This window comes from Apiospora aurea (assembly GCF_038362705.1).
Source record: "Apiospora aurea strain CBS 24483 chromosome Unknown utg000002l_segment0_segment0, whole genome shotgun sequence".
NCBI lineage: Eukaryota > Fungi > Ascomycota > Sordariomycetes > Amphisphaeriales > Apiosporaceae > Apiospora > Apiospora aurea.
The window spans coordinates 3193211-3206210 of record NW_027117389.1 but is presented as its reverse complement, the minus strand read 5'-3'; the positions used below and the strand labels follow the sequence as shown (position 1 = coordinate 3206210).

At 52.7% G+C, this 13000-nt stretch overlaps 2 protein-coding genes across 2 annotated transcripts; both read left to right on the top strand.

Moving 5' to 3' along the window:
• Nucleotides 1-1962: 1962 nt before the first annotated feature.
• Nucleotides 1963-4173, top strand: PG986_003362 (uncharacterized protein; the record flags this gene model as incomplete). The annotated part of the gene is made up of 3 exons (XM_066839584.1): nt 1963-2419; nt 2486-2926; nt 3266-4173. The coding sequence occupies 3 exons, from the start codon at nt 1963-1965 to the stop codon at nt 4171-4173; spliced, it is 1806 nt and encodes a 601-aa protein (XP_066704648.1).
• Nucleotides 4174-7234: 3061 nt separating this feature from the next.
• Nucleotides 7235-11848, top strand: PG986_003361 (uncharacterized protein; the record flags this gene model as incomplete). The annotated part of the gene is made up of 1 exon (XM_066839583.1): nt 7235-11848. One exon carries the CDS (start codon nt 7235-7237, stop codon nt 11846-11848), a length of 4614 nt encoding a protein of 1537 aa, XP_066704647.1.
• Nucleotides 11849-13000: the final 1152 nt, after the last annotated feature.

Genomic DNA, 13000 nt, shown 5'->3' with positions numbered 1-13000 from the left:
ACCCTTTGGTGTTTACTTGGGTGGTATAGAAGCGAGCGCCTGCCCTATATAAGGGTTTCCTTGGTGAACATGCGCAGCAATGCACAGCAGGAAAAAGGCGTCGAGCATACTTTCGTGCATGGTGTCTGATTCAACCCGCGCTTTAGACCAAGAACTCAGAGTTTGGGGAGCCGGCATTCAATTGATATTGCTCTCGAATGCATTGGCTGTGACCGAGGAGGTTGAACTTACTCATGCAAACCAAAGCATTGTCGCGACAACCATTATTACAATACAGCAGGGAGTGTGCTATATAAAGTCCAGCTAGCCCTGCAGTTCTGCTCTAAACTTATTTCCATTCCGTCCTAATAACGTGCTCTTGAGAGATGTATTGTGTAGGTATATTTGGCAATTTCTCAAGTAAGCAATTATTCGGCGACTTGACCATGGTTTCGATACACTAACGTACCTATCGGGCAGAAACTCGAGAACAATACTATGAATGCACGCAGGTAGGAGAGGATAGGACAGGAGGCGCGCGAGCAACCAACCAACCATTGTCAAGCTGTAGATGCATGCTTAAGTAGGTAAGTACTTCATATGCTTGGATGTGTGCCGCCGAGGCCCCGCCTCCACCCAGCAAGCACAGTATTTTCTGTCGATTTCGTACTCTCACCACTTGCACCAATGACCATCCCGCATTGGTAGGGAGGAGGCGGAACATTGAAGGCGGGAAAGGCCAAAGAGCAGACGAGGTACCAGGCCCTGGGGCTCCAACCTTGGGCTAAGGCGTGGGTGGTGCATCCCCTAGAAAGGGCCCACTTGCAGTACACACTTCCATTATCGCAATCTCGACGAAAGGGCCTACGAATCTGCGAAGGCGACAGACAGACAAGCCGACCACCACGAGGCCCTTTTGTTTTGCTGCTTCGCTTGCAGAACATTGTTGTTATCTGGACTTGGACGTGGACTGGAACCTTGCTCACTCATCAGCCAGTCTTCTGTACGCGCATGGCCTCACAGGAGACGAGCGCGCATCATAGAGCAAACTCAACGGTCGCAACCTACCGATAACTCTAACCCTCTTGCTCCGTGCCCCGATCTGCAGAGGCGTCCCGATACACTGGAGGTGCTGGCTACATACGTATTGGTCATCCATTCGCTCATCCAGCCATACCTGGACTTCATCCCTCCCTCTTCCTCTCCTAAAACAACTACACGGAAGGCAGCTGCTTTCCGGATTCTTCTTGGAAAGCCCCTTGTTGTATGTAATTGCAATCGCTATCCCCCTATTTGCTCTTTTGTTTCCCTCTCCCCAGAAAACTAGCAATCCAGTCTAGAGGAGGGGAGCCAGTGCCACCCCCCAGCAGACGTCACGCCCAGATTGCCAGATTGAAGTGGGCAGTGGTGAAGGGGACCTTCCTTGCCCTCACTTCATCTTGCCTTCCTCTCATTCCACGGGGCGCTCGTTCTCACCTTGCCGAGCACGTTGCTTGATCTATCGTCATCCCTATCCTTCCCAGAGGAGACATTACTTAGGCCGAGTGTTCCTGGAAGACAACCTATTAAGATTTCCACAATTGGCTTATCCAGATCCTCTAAAGTATCCGATATATTCGTCGCTGTCCATAACGTACCGTGCCTTATATTTCGACCAAGCTATTGCTCATTTGCTCTTCGAAACGACGATTGCCGATTGTTCTGGAAGGCAACTGGATTGTCTGCTATCTTATGAGATTGGAAAGGTTGGGTTCGATATGTGAATCGGTATGTTTTCCCTAGGCAACCCATGCAGTTAACACAGGCTCCATCAGCGAGCGACCCTCACTACACCACTACCACCACTACCACCACTTCTTTTTCCCACGTCAGGTCGCGGTTGGCAATTGCCGAACATCGTTTTGGCAATCTGCTAGAATCTGCTACCTGTATTGACCATAAAAACATCACCCGCCATCACCCGCCATCTTACCAGCCCGCATCATGTTTCTGGACTGGGCCTTCAAGCCCAGATCCCTCAGCAACGATTTCCTCTCTTTCCTGACATCCAAGGCCGCCGTTACTTGCATGGCACTTGTCATTGCCCCGCCAGTCCTTTGGCTAACGTTGACATGGGCGGATCGAACAGCAGCAGACAGCACGGATAAGATGTCCACAGAATCGGTATCGTCGACTTACCCTGACCGGCCTATCCGACCACTGCCTAAACGCCGAATGCGAGATCGATTGTCGTCTGAGGAGCTTGACACGATCGACTACCCTCCATCGCCCCAAAATAACGTTCCGTTATTCGACTATCCATACAATTTGAAGGCAGAAGCGGGGGAGGGTAGAGGGGAAGCGTCAAATGTAGTGGGTCGTGAGAACACAGCCGAACTGGCGCAGGAGTCAAGTTTGCGAAGGTCTGGTCTTGGAGGAGGCACCAGCAGTAACGAGCATGGTGAGAAAAGACTGCTAGACCAGGCGAGGAGAGCCATGATCTCACATTCCCTCGATATATCCTTAGGTTACGCGCTTCGCACGCCGCCTCGTCAAAGCCATGGTCGGCACACGATCCCTCAACCGCCGCCCTCAACCGCCTCCTCTGCCGACGGCTATGATTCATTCGAGAACACCAATAACAAGAAAAAGCGCAAGATCCCGACAGCTGGGGAAACCATGCTCAATGGCTCGCACGCCCTGAGCGATCCCAGCCTCATGGGTATGCCTTCCCCTCCTACCACAGGTGACGAGGGGCCGGGTGATGCAACACTGGCCACTTCGCATGCATATTATCAGTCTGGTCCAGGTAGTGTCAATGCTCAGGGGATTTCAGGGCCTGGTAGAGGCCGGTATGGTCGCAACCGCAACGGCAGGAGTCCTCTGCGGACTATTCCCGACACGAACGTGGGCTTGCCAAAGAATCCCAAGCTGAGATCCGGCAGCCAATATCCCGGCTCTCCTGCAGGTACGTGCATACCGTTCCTCCATGTTTTGAGCTTGCTGCATTCTTTTTCGTTCCGTTCTTCTCCATTGCAGAGTCTTGTTCCGCTTCAGTTCCATAATGTGCACATGTTCTCAAAGGGCGTTTGGCCTGCTCATTGCCCCTCGTTGTGCTGCATGCAAATGGCGCCCGGCGGTTTGTCCCGCCTTTACGGGCTTTTAAGCTCCACTGCGCGGCCGGTTTGCAATGCCACCTTTTACTATTACACATCACATGGGGAAGAGAGAACCTTGACAGCCAAGACCAAAGTATCAATACTTTCACCCTGAACAGCACATTCTAACAGTATATTTTGCGTACCAGGTGAGAAGTCGGGAATTATCTCGAATGCTATTGCCAGTGCCGAGAAGCTCTCAGTACCCCACGGCCAAGAGAACATTAGTCTTCTGCAACAGCAAGCCTCTTCCAAGGCCACACCTACCTCTTCGCAGTTCACCTTCACATTCGATTCCCCAGTTCCCGGCTCTGTTTCTTGGCCTGGATCAGAGTCCCTACACCCTCACATGGCTGTTCCGCCTCAGGCGTCCCTGCCTGGTGATCACCGAGATCCCTACTCTGGTGGGGCAACTCGAGCTACACAGACCGGCCAACCACATCTGGGGACTTCAGCCAGTGGAAATGTAGCTGCGAACGGAAGCAAACCTGTTGCAAGTGCTACTCAGAAGAAAGCGAAAAGGCGACCTGGTAGCTCGTTGCTGCAAGCTGCTAGAGAACGCCGCCAGCAAACCGAGTACCAGAATTACCACCACCCACCTACGCCCCAAGAAGTATGGGTGTGTGAATTCTGTGAATACGAGCGAATATTCGGGCGACCTCCTGAAGCACTGATCCGCCAGTACGAGATTAAGGACCGCCGCCGTCGCCGAGAAGAGGCGGAACGACGCAGGCTGTTGGAGAAGGCCAAAATGAAGTCAAGGAAAGGAAAGAAGGCCAGCAACAAACTCCCAGCCAAGAATAATAATAATACGCAAGAACGAGCGTCTGCTCCACCATCCGGATACCAGGCTCCTCATATGGGTAACCAGCCTAGTCACGAGACTCAGGGCGAGGAGTTTGATGAGGACGATTATTATGAAGAGGATGTCCATGATGATGCCTACATACCTCTCAGCGATGCTCGGGATGCCATTTCCCATGACCCTACCTCGGGGCACGATGGCGACGGTCCCGGAAGAGGCAGCACTAGAGACACTCGTGTCCCAGTGGCCTAACGAATTGTTTGGCTGAGACAGGTTCGGTTTCGTTGCTCTGGATACAGGAATCCTTCGACACCGGCTGTGTTGCATAATTCGGCGCATGAGCAGCTTGTTCTGCTTTTGAAATCGCATCTGCATTGATATGATGCTCCTTACCACCTTGAGGGCCTGGCTTGTTGGTGGGAACACGTCAGCCCTTTTGGTATCAAATACCCCTCAATACCATTTCTGCCATGATAGTTAGCGAGACTATTAGTCGGGCTTCCCGATCATGATACTGTCAAGGACTTGCTCTGAAGACAACCTTTACACACCACACAGAAACACACCATGCCTCAAGCATATCTGATCATGCTGGCCATCCCTGGCAGGTCTAGACTGTTGCTTGAAGATAGGCATGGCATACGAACCAACTGCAGCCCAGGCGATTCTTTGCTCCAGAGCAGTTTGTCTTTGTGTAGGGTGGTATACTTTTTGGCTCAAGAGCAGTGTATTGCTTGTTCCATTATACGGTACATTGCATACCTGGTCTAATCCACCAATATGAATCAATGACACATACGCCTCTTATGAAGATTGCCTTAGTTGCCCCTGTGTTCTCTGTAGATTCGTTGTGTGATTGTTCCGGGTTTGATGTTGCACTACATCCCTTCCAAGACATACAGTTATATGTAGAGCACTGTCAGAGGTTCTTCTCATGCAATGGCGCGTGATGCTGATGCTCGGTAAGTCAGCAACTTGATTCACTTTTGGCACTATTATAAGCGAACAGAGCGACAAAGGGTCTCATAAGCCCACGTGAAAGCCTTGCGCTATCTCTGCTAAACGAAGGAGTTATGGTGAATGTATGACTTGTCCTCCCCCAAATTCATATGCTGTATATAGAATCGTGCTTGTCAGGACGTCCCGACAGCGTTGTTGACGGCTGCGATATATGAAGCAAGTCGCTAGTTTGCAAGACCCTGGATATACAACGTCATGGCTCCCGCACCAAATTCCCGCGTCTCTTGTGACTGCTGACCAATCCGGGGTCCAGTGACGTCATTTCGGGGGTCACATCTATAAATCTGGTTGCTGTGCGATAATAGATCTTGTGCTGCTTTACCAAGATGCCCGTGGTGCTTTCAATCTAATGGGCAATCCTCAGATTTAATGGCGTTTCCTCTGATTATCTACGGATGGATGGATGGATCTCGCATCTTACTCTGTACATAAGTAGGTTAGGTATGCCGGGTTCAACTCGATGGATGGTCTGACCCTGATCGTCACTAGAGCACAAAGCTGTCACTTAGAAACCTAGTAGGCTTTAGATACGTGTTCTACCCCCATGGACGCAGCCAGGCAGCCTTGTGTGGTTGCATATTCGTGAAACATTAGCATATCTGATATATGTGTGCCTGTGTGCTTCGGCGGACCATTCGGGGCCAATACGGTGGTTGTGATATTTTGTGATATGCACTGTACTTACACGGACACGTGTCTGCGCGTCCTACCGAGCCAGGACGACGGCAAGAAGACATGTGGTTGAAATAGGCATTGGCTCCAATGGATGCCATGGCTATTCCCGTCCAACGAGGATACAGGAACCTTCTGGATGGGGCAGAAGTGGTGCACGCTGTGTAGCACATCTCAGAGGATCGTTAGGTGGCAGGTGGTTCCGTGATTCCATACGCTCTTCTGCATTGTCCATGTACAATCCATCATGTACATGTATGTATTCAGCCAGTCTAACCCAGCTTGATCCCACATGACATCACCCGGAATAGAAAACAAAAGTGGTATTGGGCTGGACCGATCCGCCGCCAAGCCACCCCGTGGCCCCGCCTTCATTCTAGGCCCACGTACGTACCTCTCCCTTCCGCCAACCGTGTGGTTTCAACTCCCGGCAGGTGTAAACTGTATGGGCTACGGGCGTGGCGGCCTTTTTGCCTCTATGCAATGCAGCCTTGATGGCATTGAAGGGATGGATTGAAGGGCTATAACCTGCCTGCAGTGAAGCAAAATGCCGTTTGAAAAAAAAAAAAAAAATCTCGCTTACAATCTGTAGGTAGGTAGGTATGTTGGCAGGATATGAGTCAAGTCCTTCTGCTTTGTCGACATCCATTGCGAAAGCGAGTGCCAAGGCCGAAGTACAAATACTAATAATAAACAGCTCGCTCGAGGGGGTCCACCAGCATCATCGGCAACCTGGTAGGGGATCATCTCATCTCTCACGTCTTTTCGGTGTCTGTTTTACGTCCAAGCTCCTATCTGTTTCCCACGCGATCGTCCAAATCCCCGTTCTCGTCGGGTTCGTCTGCTTTTTCCTTTACCAACTATTTCTCCCTCCAGCTTCTTCGCCCGGTAGAATTGGGCTTTGACGGCTGTTTGTCAACCTTCCTAACCTACTAGTCGCATGGTGGTATGCCCTTTGCCCAACCCGTCCAATCAGTGCCTGCAGGTCTCCTGAAGGTTGGGCGTTGAATACTGAAGCCTTTCTTTTTCTCTTCCTTGCTCAGTACAGGGTTATTCGTTCTTTCGCACTATCATTTCATTCCATATGACCGCCTTATAATCTCCCTCCCCGGGCCCTGGAGCCATTTGTCGTCTCATACGCGTACGACCAGAGGGTCGCGTTGTTCAACAAGTCTAGCTACATCTAGCTACCGCTGAGCGAATATGTTCGGCGCCAGGAGGAATCGCCGTGGCCGTGGGCCTCCCAATCCGGTACGTTCTGGTTTGTTCACACATGTCTTGTCCCTTTGTCTTGTCGCGAAGGGCAGTGCCTGTCCCGCGCAGGAATTAGCGAGTACACTCTCCTACTAGCACCGCGCCCTCGTTGTACCGGACATGCGGTATGCGGCTACTATCGCATACTAGCAGTCACTGCCATGTCGAGAGGTGGGCCAGGGATGACCCGACATGACCGGCTTCCCTCCATAGTGACGACAGTATCTTTGCATTCCGTCTGGCCTAGCGCCAAGCGCCTCAAACTTTATCATATCTGATACTAATATTTCTTTCTTCGTCTGCCTCGCAGCATTCCACTCCTGCTCCCGTCAACCCCAACGCCTCTACAGCTGCTGCTGCCGCCTTCATGTCCAGCCAGAACCCCAACCGTTCGCTCTCGTCGGCAGCTGCGGCTGCGGCGTTGCGCGCTCGCCCTCACACCCCGACGAATGTTGGCGCAGTTCAGACGAAGCGTACTATGCGCCGGAGCCCCTCGATATCCTCCGTCTCGAGCGCGCCCGCCGGCGGGAGGAGGACGCCGAAATTGGAGCGACGCGGCAGTTCGGGTAGTATGACCGAGAGGACATTTCGTAGTCCCTCACCACATGGTCGCGAGCCTCAGAGCCAGAGCCAACACCCGCCAGTACCTGCCATCCCAGATGGACACCGCAATAGCGCAATTGGGCGGAACCCGTCGACGGCAGGGGTAGGCATGCAAAACTTTCGTACAGCGTCCCAGAAAATAAGCACGGAGCTGCCATCCTGGTATACAAAGCCATCGGGCGACACAAGCAATGTGCGCACCTCGGATGCGCCCATGAACAACACTGGGAAATCGTCAAGGCGACCGGAAAGCCTCTCTTCTACCGCGCGTCCTGACAGCCAGAACTCTGTCAACTTTTCGTACCCGAGCCGGGTTCGCGCGACATCCCCTTCGCCCTCGCCTTCCACCGATCGAACCCAGCAATGGGGCATCTCACCCTCGAATTCAAATAGGACTTCCCTCCCGGCTTCTTTCCCGGGCAATCCTGATCAAGCTTTGGTATACGATCCCAACTCGAGGAGAATGGTGCCAAGAACGGATCGACTAGATCTGATGGAAGTGAGCTATCACACAAAAGAAGTTTCGGAAAAGGGGCCGAAGAAGAAGAAGCAGGGCGTTCAACGCTCCGGGAGCCACCTATCCAAAGGGACGGTGGCCAGGGTCAAGGGAACCACTGTTGAGCCAAGTGAACAGGAACGCGGGTTTCTGAACCGTGAATCCCCGGTCGTTACAACGCCCCCAAATGGGAGAGAGCTTCCAACTAATGAACAATCATATGCCGAGGCCAATGCCACAAATGCTTCAGCAAGCCACCTTGACTGGGCGCAGCTCCCCCAAGTTCAGCAACTCCAACGAGAAGAACCAAACATACAGGCTAGAGACAGTGCAGTACAGGTTGCAGAGGTCCCTTCCGGCAGGTTAGTCGGTCGAAAACCATCGGTAGTTAGGGAAGTGCCCGAAGAGGATGCGACGTCAAAAGGTGTCCGTCAAGCTTTAGACTCCGTTCCGACGCAACAGACATTGTATTCAATGGCTGAGGATGCAAGCGAATCTTCCTCTAGTGCGTGGAACGAACCCCAGGCTCCCTCAGAGTTCCCAAGAGAGGTACCGGCAGAACAGAAAGTGGCATTCGTGCCAAACAAGCCAGTAGCGGAGCTCTCACGGAATGGCAGCACTTCTCGTTCAGCGTCCAACAGCCCGGCTCGGACCGCACGTTTCGCAACCACTCCTTCAGAAAATCTAGCGGTACGCCATGCGCCTCTGCCAAGGTCTGCTTCCCCGATCAAGTCGGCGCTGAAGCACCACGACCCTTCGACACGCGATGCATCGCCTTCTGAGACGGGCTCTGATATGCGAGTGACTTCTCCTGAGAAGGAAGTCTCGGTTGCACGCAAGAAGTCAGTCCGCGTTAGCTTCGATGACCACAACACTAGGATTGTTGGCGAGTCTGCACCAGCTGAAGACGAAGATCCACCAGCTGCACCAAGTCCCCAACAAGTCAAACGGCCATGGTATAGCAATATTGGCAAAAACAAGAAAAAGGACTTCTCGTTAGACGACGATGAGATTATGAAGCCACGACCTGCTCTTCCAAGTTTTGGTAGCATTCGCGAGAAGAAGCCACGGGAACCCGAGGAAGAGCGACCTTTGATACGTCCATCTGGGTCTGGATACTCACCAGCAAGACCAACTTCACCTTTGATGCGACCCTCTGGTGCTGGCTTTACGTTTTCGGCTGACACACGTGACAATGCAACGATTGCCCTGTCAAATGACCATGCTGTAGGCTCTATTCTTGCCCAGGACCAATCCTCGCGTAATGCAGCAAACATCTCCCGGTTTAGAGAGCCGCTACCACCTGTCGTAACATCTGCAGAAGCTCATCGGTACGACTCAGACAGTGCTAGCTCGTTCAGTGAAGACGGACAGTCGAATGACGAGCTGACTGGCGGAAGCGACGGGGAAATGATACCAAGCACTCAGACAACTATGGCAGATAGCCACGATAACTTGGAGGGCGTGCCAACAATTCCGAACAAGAGCCCCGATAGGACGAGGCATACAGAGCCACAGAAGGCCATCGAGCTTCCAGATAACCAGGTGCCTTCTATTTCCATCACGAACCCCAGCCCGGCAATCATGGACAAGTCTCATCCGTCCGAGTCGAAATCAAACCATCAGCAGTATTTCGAAGTGCCTGGGAAATTTCCAGATGAGTCAGAGGAAGCCCGATCATTGGGCCATACAATAGCGAAAAGTGTTGGGCCAGATGATGTTCCCCGTCCTACCCAAGCGCTACGCGAATCTGATGCAAAGGCACATCCCGCTCAAACTCCTGCCTTGCCTCAGACAACCCCTGCCAGGGGGCCCACTGCTGCGGACGCTTCTGATTCTTCGGATGACGAATCCAATGCCAGCATCTATAGCGATGCCTACGAAGATCTCTCTGACATTGAGGGCGATGGATACCAGTCATTAAATGCCGTCATAGAGAGTCCTCTGAGCAAAGAATCAAAGACCGCGCCGACCGAGCCCGCACCAATCGAAGCCCCACGTCCAGTTAAGCCTATGGCATCGGAGCCCATGGGAGACCATCTACTGTCGAAAGTGATCAAGGACGCGGAAGGTTCTACGGAGCCTACGCAGGGCGTTGTGAACGACTGGGAAACCGCCAAATCATATTGGCGAAGTCTAACTACGGAGAAGCGACGTCAATTAGAACGCGAGGCAATGATTGAAGCTGGGGATGATGCGGATGCCGAGACTCCTACACGTCGGCCCAGCAATAGAAAGAAGACGGCTGAGCAGATCAAGTCAACTTCTGTAGCTCAGATGGCACACGCGCAGTCGCCGACCTCTGGGAGCAAGCCTTCACAGCCGAACAACCCCGAGAGGAACTACATGGTCCAGCCTGGTACGGAGGCTACAAAAGATTCCTACAGCCCCACTGCTCCAAGCGGGCGTATGCGTGCTTCACTTCGAACCGAGCAGCCTGCGAAGCAACTTAAAAGCTCGAGGCCCGTCTCCAGCGAAATCCGCATGCGCAAATCTATGCGCGGAGCGACAACAGGCGAAGACGCTGATGGGCGCGCATCGCGACACATTAGTGCCCCAACTGAGCGACCCAATTCGATGTCAAAAACGACCTTGAGACCCCAGACAGCTGCACCCGGAAAGAAGGCAACAAACTCTGCACTCGCGTCAGCATCTGCAGGAAATGCCACCACCAAGAGCTTGAAACCAGCTCTGCAACGTCGCGGATCCGATGCCAGCGATAGCAGTTTTAAGCGCTCGCGAGCTACTTCCTCGGGTGGCTTTGGATTCCGGAGCACCATGCGACAGGGTCCTACTAGTGAAACAGCAGCGCCCGTTGAGCGAAGTTCCGGCAGGTTCAGCTTACGCTCCATGTCACCCCCTGAATCGCCCTTCCGTCGAGGCTCGAGTATTGCTGCTGGCGGGCCACCGGTAGCCTTGGGTATGCGCCGTACCCTTCGTTCAAACAGCGAGTCAAGCCAAGACTCCAAACGCTCATCGATACCATTCCCCAGCTTCGGTCGTTCGAGCAAAACGGGCAAGAAATCGAAACAAGCCAGCCGGCTTCGTGACGATTCTAGTGACGACGATAGCCCTCGTGCACCTGCGTTCCGTAGTCGATTTGCAGACTCTAGTGATGAAGAGGACATCGCACCACTGCCTCCCACCAGGCCAGTGCCCAAAGGCACACTTCGGGATTCCGCGACGGCTCCATCCAGAATCCAAAGAAGCTCTACGGTGGTGGAAGAGACCGAGGAGATTCCAAACCTGCCCGACTCCGGTGATGATCATTCCATGCAGATGCCCAGCCCATTACGCAGCCCCAAAAGCGCAGCGTTGTTCCGTCCTATGCCTCAACATCGATCAAGTTCTGGTATTGGAACTTCAACATTGAATAGGTCGGGTTCAGGACGTGCCAGACTCCACGAGCCTGCCTATACGCCAACTGAAAGCCCTAAAAGCCGCAGGTCTTTCATGGGCAATATACTGCGCAGGAATAAGAAAGCTGATCAAGCAGGGAAGATCCAACGTGGAGGATTGACCGAAAGTGCGGCAAGACGTGACACGCTGTTAGAGCGTGATGCAGACGAGTTTTGGGGTCTCCGAGGTGACGGGGTCCTCGAAAACCCGAAGCTCCAGAAACGAAGGCCGGGCTCGGGTGACGACAGCTGGCCCCTTCCTGCCATGGGTGAAAACGGAAGACCCAGTACTGCCGATGGACGAGTGAATGGCGGCCCGATGGCTCGACCGAACATCTCGGATAGGAGAAGCACCAGCATGGGACTGCCGGGTGTAGCCCAACCCACCGGATACGACAGCAAGGATGTGCTTGGGCCCGATAACCACAACAAGAAAAAGAAGAAGTTCGGGGCATTGCGAAGAATGTTCAGGTTGGACGACTAGTGTTCCTCCGGAAGAGGACTATGCCGCACGGGCAAAGACAGTCAAGGACGGCGGGTTCTGGTGCGGAAGCGGCCCGTTTCGCCTTAAGTAATTACAAACAACAGGAGTAATTTTTTCTATTTTACCGAAGTCAACGAAACTATGACATGGGACACGGAGAGGGAGATGCCTGTCACGGTTCACGGCTTCCTCTTTATGAGATATATAGAAGCGCCACGAAGCATCAACTGATGCGTCTTTTCTTCTCTTTTTGAATAGGGGGTTAGGGACAGAGGTATCTGGCGAGGAATACCATATCGCATCGACAGCCAGCCTGGGAGTGGGATTCTTTCAGTTCGCGATCATACCCAAATCTGCTGTTTGACTTGCATGGGAAGAGAGTGTGGGCAAAATACGAGAGCCACACTTTGGCGCTGCGCGAGCAGCCTTCCAATAATAATAGGCCTTGTAAAGTAATAAGAAACATGTCAATCATACTCAATCCAAACATGCGACTGGGACAAGGGGCAGCATCGATATTTGCTTTAATATGTCGACAGATATGCTATTTCAGCTGATGGGCGCGCCCAATGCGTGACCACGAGATTATTGCTATCATCGTATATAGAGGAAACCAAGCGACAGAGACAAATGCTATGGGGAAAGCTCGGGGTTGTGAATGGTGTGACAGACAACCGACCAGAGAAAGCATCGATGGGAAACAGCTGCATCCATTTACTGTTGACCGCCACACACGCCACGGAGTGAGTCCTGACATCCCCCGGATACAGCGGTAGGGGAACCAAACATCGTGACCTGACAAAAAGCAAGCGGTCGCAGGTTTTTGTTGAGCATGCGGACGCGTGTAGTAGTACTCCACCCCAAGAAGACTGTTCTAGATCTGCAAGGGATCTACGAGTTGTTAGGCTTGGCGATATTCAAAGCCGGGCCCCCCTTTTCAGCCGTTCCTCTCTCTCTCCTCTCTCCCTCTCTCTCTTGTCGGGTTTGGCTGATGTGGTTCGGTGCTTGCTGAGCTGACATGATTTCGATTGTCGTGAATAGGTTGGCATTACGAGGATGGTACTCCACACCTTCGTATACATACTTTTACCTCAATGGTGGGGGTTGAACTTAGCTACAGTTGCAGTCGGCAGTGTCTGTCCGGTTAATGAC